This window comes from Carlito syrichta, unplaced genomic scaffold (assembly GCF_000164805.1).
Source record: "Carlito syrichta isolate Samal-C Ts95f unplaced genomic scaffold, Tarsius_syrichta-2.0.1 Scaffold304212, whole genome shotgun sequence".
Taxonomy (NCBI): Eukaryota; Metazoa; Chordata; class Mammalia; order Primates; family Tarsiidae; genus Carlito; species Carlito syrichta.
In genome coordinates, this window is record NW_007248308.1 from 290059 (window position 1) to 298675 (window position 8617).

General features: G+C 43.9%; 1 protein-coding gene across 1 annotated transcript in view; it reads right to left on the reverse strand.

Annotated features, from left to right (window-relative positions):
* SBSPON (somatomedin B and thrombospondin type 1 domain containing) overlaps positions 1-8617 on the reverse strand; it is a 28843-nt gene that overhangs the window by 19766 nt on the left and 460 nt on the right. Inside the window, exon 2 of the mRNA XM_021713106.1 lies at positions 8483-8617. Coding sequence (XP_021568781.1) covers positions 8483-8617 — 135 coding nt within the window. The remainder of the gene's footprint in view (positions 1-8482) is intronic.

Consider the following 8617-nt stretch of genomic DNA (forward strand, 5'->3'; position numbering starts at 1 on the left):
AGCTGTTAATGCAACTGACAGACTCTTGGCACCTAAGGGAGCAGCATGGTCACCTTTGACTCCAAGTTTGTCATGGCTTTCCAATTGCTTTACTTTTATGATTTGATGAAATCATCCACCCCTTTTAGGGAAAGGAAGCCTAGATTTAATGGGTACCAGGAAGCTTGGTAAACGCATTCTTTTCTTCTTCTTTTTTTGTTTAAATTCAATCTAAAATTCAGATGGAGCTTCCCCAGAAGCAACCCATGAAACATGGATTTGAATGCAAGTAATTTATTTAGAAGGTGACCCCAAGAAGCACCATAAGGGAGTGGGGAATAGAGACAGAGAAGCAGACATAAAAGAGAACACAGACATGAAATAGACATCTAAGTTCCTACTGTAGGTCTAGTGGGCACCTGGGCTCTTAGCTCCTGTGAGAATAATATAATGGAGATAGATCCAGAGATTTTTAGTTATCAGATGTCCCTGTCACAGCCAAAGAAGAATGGCCAAAAACTAAAAAAGCAAGTTATATATTTCAGTAACAAATCTGCACACAAGATAGTGTTCATTTTCACACATCCTAACAGGGAAAGCCAGTCATATTTAAGTATTACACAATTACCTCAAAGGATGTAGTACTGATTTTTTAAAATAAAATTAATGACTTATTAAACATTCTTATTTTGTTGGGATTTTATTTGATATCTAAACTCCCTGCTGTGACTTACAACGTCCTGCGTGACCTGGCCTCTGCCTGATCCTCCACTCCTAGCTGAAGTCCTCCACCCCCGACTCTGCTCCAGGTTCCAGCCACATTGGCCTCTCTTCCCCATAAACACACCAAGCTCTTTTCCATCCTGGGACCTTTGCACATGTTTTCACTCTACTGGGGATGTTCTCCCCACACTGGGCATGACTGGGTCCTACTCACCCTTTAGGTCCCAGATGAACTGTTTGCTCCTCGGGGAGTCCTTTTTCTGGCCAGCTTTTCTAAGTAGTCCTCCAACTCTCCTTCACCCCCTGCCCACACACACATACACACACAATCATACACACAATTATTTCCTCTTAGAACTTTGTGTTTTTGATCTATCACAGAAACAAAGAACTGAGTACCACGGGTTCTCACTCATAAGCGAACCCTGGACATTTACCATAACACTATAAGAAAGGGATTGGCAGCAGCGGGATACTGCCAGGTTTGAGGCGGAGGTGGGAGGAACATAGCATCAATAAGGGTACCTGATCTCAAACCAGGCAAAGTACGGCCAAAGGGAGGCCCATGCTTTACCTGTGTGATGTCCACTTGTGCCTAATCCTGAATTGTATCCCACACCTTTAAAATTAAAAAAAAAAAAAAAAAAAGAACTTGGTGTTCTTGCCTTGTAGCATCCATAATTCACAATTACATATTTATTTTTTGTGTTTATTGTTTTTGCTCCAAGGATCATGACAATTTCTCACTTTATGCCTAGTGCCTGGTACATGGACAGTACTCAATAAATACTTGTTTTATAAATGAGTGAGTTAAATGGCATTGGGCAAGTACTTCCTCCTCCTCTTCCCTAAATAATGCTCTACATTGAAATAGATGCTGATCTGCTCATATCTTTAGTTAGAAGCCAAAGCACTGATGGAGTCTCTAGAGAGGGAAGAAAGAGAGATGGAAGTACAGAAATAAATCAGAAACTCCCACAGCCAAAGCCATGGAGATTCTTAAATCAGCCCAGAGTTGTCTGGGCTCCTCTGAAAATAGTGACCCCAAAGGGTGTCTATTGGAAGGAGCATTGCTTTCTGAGCCTTAAGGTCAGGTAGATCCCAGCTTCTCCTGACAGCCACAAATCCTTCAAATCTTTTCTAATTCTCTTCTACCTTCTGCTAGTAGCAAACCTTGAAAGCAACAAGCTTCTTTAATTTTATTATTTGTGATGTGAAACAGCATTTTCTTTTATCTGATCCAAATTTCCTTCACCGAAGAATTTAAGAATATAGTAGGAAAAAAAGTCTATGCTTATCCTTTCTGTGCCACTTATGGTTTTACTGCTTCAGGAGGTCCATTTCCTTCCCAGTTGAACTCCTCCACTTCATGTCTACAGCTTTGGACACATCTTTCTAGACACTCGCTGTCTCAGAGTTGCCACTGGACTTTCTCCAGGTTCGTTCACAGCTTGTGACTTGTGCCAGCCAGAACAAGACACCCTATTCTCAGACTAGGTACCAAAGAGTCAGTTAAAAACATGTTTTTCAAATGCTTTTCTTGGTGATGCCAAATATCTACACACAGAGCAATAAATTGAACTGATAGTCAAAACTATTCATTTTATAAATACAGTTGGGATTATTTCTTCTTCAACATAAGGCCTTGTGCTTGTTTTCATGTAGTGGTATCTCCTTGGTTAAACACAGAGACTCTCTTTTGTAATCTAACCTTGCCTTTTGGCTTTTTGCCACCTAAAAATTTAAGGCCACCCACGAGCAAGTGCTTTCTCCTTCATGTTGTCAAGTTCAAATAGTCCTCATCATTCCTAAGGAAATATTCTTTTACACTTTATCCACAATAACCATTTATGCATGACTATTGTTTCCTGACATTCTGTGAAGAAAAACAAAACAGCCCCTCTATTCCTCCAAATACACACACACACACACACACACACACACACACACACACACACACACACATGTCTTATGGTGACACAGTTTTAAATATACATCGTCTGCCTTTCTCTCTCTCTCTCCACATGTATATCCTTTCCCATGAAACCTATGTCAAAGCTTCTGAAAGTTGAATGAGACTACACTGCCCAAGTAGCTATTTACCCCCCTAGGAAGATCAAATAAAATGATCAGGCATTTTTTCCCTATTATCTGGCTCCCAATAGGTTTTTTTTTTTTCCTTTTGAGGCCATTAATGAGACCAGTTCTTGAAATGCTAGCAAGACAATAAAATGAGCTCTCTTGTTAGATAAGTAGAATTCTACATACCATGTAAACCTGAGGGGTGGGGAGGGGAATAAAACACAAATTTATAAATTATCCTTTTTTTTTTCTTGCTAGCATGTTTCCAGGTAAGTTGTTTTCTTCTTTTGTGCATTTCTGTATTTCAAATTTCCTGCAGCAAACATAAAATGTAGTCAAGGAAGAAACATCTTTTAAATGTAGGTACACCCCAGATGGCAATGGCCTCTGAAGTCACAGATATTATCCCCTGTTTATCATTCTTTTTTTTTTTTTTTTAGTCAGAGTCTTACCCTGTCTCCCAGGTTGGAGTGCAGTGGCACGCTCATGGCCACTGCAGCCTCTACCTGCTGGACTCAGACCTTAGCTCTGCCTGCTAGACTCTGCCTCAGCCTTCCAAGTAGCTGGAACTACAGGCATGCACCATTACACTCAGCTAATTCTTCCTGATTTATTGTAGAGATAAATAGAGATGAAGTCTCGCCAAGTTGTCCAGGTTGGTCTCAAATTTGTGGGCTCAGACAATCCTCTCACCTTGGCCTCCCAAAGTGCTGGGATTATAGGCCTGTTTGTGACAAACATTATTTGTCTTCTAACAAACATTATTAAGAGGCATCATGATAGTTTTGGGGGGTTACAACCGGGGGCAGGACGCACTCTTTTGATGAAGAGAGAAGGTTTGCTCCCTCTGCTAGTATTTATTTGGGGCCTACACTGCAAAGTACAAGGCTTCTCTTCTCATAAAGTCTTATTTCTCTGAGGCAGAAAAGTATCAGGTTGAAAAGTCTGGGCTCTGGATCCAGATTACCCGGGTTCACATCTTGTTCCAACAGTTATTAGTAGTGTGACTTTGGACAAGTTACTAACTTCTCTGTGCCTCGCTTACCTCGTCCATAAAATGAGATCCAAATGAGGAATAACTTCAGCGGGTCGTGAGATCCTAGTAAGCAAGTAGCTATGACGTGCTTGGAAGAGTGCCTGGCACACAGCAAATGCTGGTGTTAACAGCTTCACCCTCCTTCACTGCACACCCAGGGCTGCAGCCAAATTCTGCTAAGTCAAGTCATTTTGAGAACTGGCTCCAAGCCCTGCTCAATTTTCTGCAAAGGCAAAGACAGGGAAAGCCATACAATTTCTCTCAGATTGTTCTTGCTCTTGTAAAACCTCGACTTTCTAAATTGTTACGGACTATGACATCCTCTGCGTGAGTTTTGGAGACCATATTTCCAAGCATGGCATCCCCTTTTCCCTCCAGAAATGATGTCATCAGATCTTGGCTAGTTTGTTCCCTAGACTCTCTATGAATCTAGAAGACACTGGCCTGTATGGGCTACTCAATATTTGTTCTGCTTCACTTGAGTTAACGATTACCCTTTCCTTAAGTTGCTTACCAATGATATAATGCAACTACTATTCTATGATCTTAGAATGCAAACTCTAGGAAGCCAGCTGATAAATTAGAGATTAGGGTGTTATGTACCTCATAAACCAGTCTTCCAAGAAGTTCTTCCAGGGTGGGGTAACTTGCATCTGTTCCCCTATTCTACTTTCCCCCAGCCCTGGTCATGTACAGACAATGGAGAATTTTCTATAATTTTTTCTTTCTCCTTCTTCTTCTGTTTTGTTTCTTTGTTTGTTTTGAGGTGAGGAGGGAGTTGTTACACATCATTGATGTTGAAACCCATGCCTTGATCATAATGAGATTTTCTGAGATAATTCATTTCAGAATAGATTTCTTTGGCAGTTTAGCAATTCTATAGACCCAATAACATTTTTATTTTTATGTGAGTGAAAAAAAAAAAACCTCCAAGCCTTTTACTTAGAAAAAGAATGCCAGTATTTCACCTCTTAGCCATATAAAAAATGCATTTATCAAGATTTAAAAATCAGAAGGAACAAAAGTAAAGCATGCTGAGCTATACTGACAGTTACATTTTCATTCACAATGAATGTAATCTCAGTGAAAAAAGGCTTTGGGCAGCATCTAGAGGCAATAATAACATTGGGTAAGGAGATTCTAGATGGCAGAATGTTTCTACGTATATAGAGTAACCGGGGGCTTTGAAATGCTGAAACTTGATTTGTCTTGGAATAAATAAGAGTCATAAACTGGTCCGGATAGATGTGGCTGAGGGCAGCTTGAATCAGACAGCTGTGGGTTCAGACCTCAGCTCTGCTACTCATTTGTGTTAACTTGAGTAACGGTAACCCTCAGCTGCTGCATTTAACCCTCCTGTAAAATGCTAGTACAGGTGAATAGGGTTTTTTCCCAAACCCTTAAGTTTAGGAATTCAGGATTTTCCAGATCTTAGAAAGGGAATACCGTGTATACTCATACAACTTATGTTGGCCTGCCCCAGACCCTGCCCCAGAGTCAGCAGTTTAGGGCAGCTCTTTGCAAAACACATCAATATTTTTGAGGCAAAATATATTCATACAGGTGATAAACAGATTATCAGTAGTTTTCCATTAGGTCAGGTGAGATCTTTGCCACCAAATGAGCTAGGGAAAAAAATTTTGGCACTTTCTGGACTTTCGGATTGTCAATAAGAGACTGCAGACCTGACCTGCCTTTCTTAAGAATTGTTGGGAGGATTAAATGAGTCAAAGTGCATAAGTGCCTGGCTCACAGTGGGAGTTCAATAAAAGATATTTATGACAATATTAATGAATAAAAATTACAGCAATATGTTGTCATAAAATTACAATATAAATATTTAATCAAACAAAACATTCACCCATGTCAACTAGGCCAGGAGCCAACCGACAGTGCATTTGCTGCCTAAGTGCCTACGACACGCTGGGAGCCATGCTTAGGGCTTTCCTGGCCCCATCTCCCTCCGTCACCTCCACCAGCCCACATGGTCGTTTAATCATTCCCCTTTTATAAGTGAGTTAGCCATACATTCTCCCAAGTCACAAAGCCAGGAAGCGACAGTGTACCAGTTGAAGCCAGAATTCTGCCTTGAGGGGCAAAATGGAGGCATTTAGGTTACTTCCAAGAAAAAAAAACTCACAAATAAAAATAAATATTTGAGGTACAGACTCGGCGAGAAGAAAACACCGTATTCTAGGAGTTGTCCCTCAACTAGTTCCCAGCTGTCTGGTCAGCTCTGAATCCCCGGAAGGCAGGATCTTGGCCTCCTGCATGGGGAGCCACAGTCGGCAGATTCCAGGGCTGAACACGCTGGACTTCTCTGCTCTGGGCCCTTCACTCTCACCCTCAGCTCTGACAGACGAGCAGGCCGGCCGCAACAAGTGACCAACTTCCAATTGTCTCCATTTTCTTCCTCCTTTCACAAGAAACTCCAGGTGCAGAGAATTTATCAAGGAGGAATCTTTTTGGTCCTGTACCTGCTTCTATCTAGGCCTGTAAGGTTCTCTGTTGACTCTGCAAAAGGGCATCTAGGGCTCCTGAAGATGCTCCTTTTAAAATTCTATCCGACTCCATCTCCTCTTCTACCACTCACAGCTCTTTTCCCAGGCACACACTTGGCTATGATTTCTGAGTTCTTCACAGGACAGTAATGCCATCTCCTCTCTTCTATGCTTACCTGCTAAATCCCCACTCCAACACATTTGACTCTTTGTCTCACTATTTCTACCTCCCAGACCGAAAAGAAGGGATTTCTTATTGACCAAATAAAGACTCTGAGAGTTATGCAACTCCTGGTAGCACTGTTAGGCCTCACTAGAAAGCAAGTTCTTCTCAGGACACTCGCCTCATCTTTCCCTATTCCTCTTTTGTGCCTGAATCTCTCTGATCTAGCCATTGCCACCACTAGGATCTGTCCTGTTCACTGTGTTTGCCTCAGACCTAGCACAGGGCCTGAAACAAACAGGCCGAGGTCCACAGTGACTGCTGGACCATGGCAAGGCCCACCTCTCCCTCCTCCTGTAGGCCTCTTCCTCATTCTCCAGGCCCAAGCTCGCCCATGACTTCCTCTCGGTCTTAATTCCTCAGGTCTTTAAAGCCTTCCCTCCCAGAACCCCTCCTGGATCACCTATTTTGGTACTAGGCATGTTGCATGTAGTTTTTCACGTGTTGCCCAGCTAGACTGCAAATGCCTAGGGAGCAGAGACTGCCTTGTCACCATCTCTCTAACCCTGTGCTTACCACAGACCTGAGCACATTACCTGGGCCACACGAATTCTGTAATTACCTTTAAAATGCAGGCAAGCTCCTCATGAGCCAGTGGTTCTGCCACAGTGAGAAAGCTTTGCTTGACTTATACAGGGAAATGAGACCAACACTTTAGGATGCTGTCAGGAGGGGCTGGAGACACTTGGTTCGAGGGCACCATATTTCCTAAATAGTGCCCTCTTCCATCTACTGTAGTAGTAAAATACCCTGGTCTTTGAGCAGGGAAGGGTAAGAAGCTTATCCAAAAGAATATCAATATTCGTAGGTAAATCATTAGCTTTCAACCAGGGTCAAACAGTCTTAATGTTTTTCAGCTGTGTTCTTTGAGCATCAGGCCTGGGTAACTGGCCTGCTAGTGGTCTGGAGGCCTCTTCAAGCAGCACACAGGCAGGAGGGTGCTCCTGACTGCTGGGCACCTAGTCACAGCTGGGAATGTCATAGCCCCGGAAGATGCTGAGGATCCCATATGCCGAGATTCTTGACCTTGAACTCAAGCATATGTGTGGCTTTGAGGATGCTGTGACTGACAGAGAGCAGGACTACTTTTATTTCTAGAGCTGACTTCTCTCAGGCACACCTTGCTCTTTAGGACTATGACCACTATTTCTTCCTTTATCTGTTAATTCAAAACCAGCACAATATAAATAAATATAATAAATAGGGACTGTGAGATTAATATCCTTATCATACTGTTTAGATAGAATTGAACTCCAAGAACATAACTGCACCTTCTATGAGGAAGGGACTGTGCTACATGCCGGGATCCAGAGGTGAGGACAACCTCGGTCCTTTAAGAACCTGCTCTCCAGAAGAAAGAACCCTCCCAAAACTTGCCTTTGGCACAAAGTGAGATAAATGACACATTCCTGCCTTTATAACTCTTCATCAGCCCCAAAGGTCCCTGAGGGTGAGCAGAGGAAAATTGTGGAGCTCGGCCCAGGAGCGTGCCCCAGGAACCTGTCCGTGCCACCTCCGTGGACTGGAGGTGGCTCTGCTCAGTTGGAGTTCCTGAATCGGAGACTTCATCTACAGAGGTGGCCCCACGCCCTTCCAGGAGAAGAAAAGAGGGCTCCTAGTCCCTTCCATTCAAGCTCTGGTCTGTGACTAGATGAAGAGGACCCGGAGACGCCAGGACAGTAGGGGTTGAGGAACCCCTGAATGGAGAGTCTAGGGTTCAATTGGGTGGAAGGTCCTGGGTGACCCCGAGATGAGTGGAGCTGGGTGTACCTGGATGGAAATGGCTGGGATGGGAGGGGAGAGGGTCTGGCCACGACAGGACGGAGGGGGCTAGGGGATGACTGGCCTTGGGGCTATGGTCCTTGGCACAGCGCCCTGTCCTGTGCCCGCTGGCTGCGGGCGAACGGCCGGCGTCCCGCCCTCAGCCTGGCCACCCACCTGGGCAAGCCCTGGCGTAGTCGAAGCAGCAGTCCCCAGTGAGGCGACAGGCTTGGTCGCAGAAGCACGTCCCGTAGATCCTGTCCAGCCTCCAGCCGCGGGCGAAGCAGGCGGGGTCCCGGCCAGGGCAGCAGC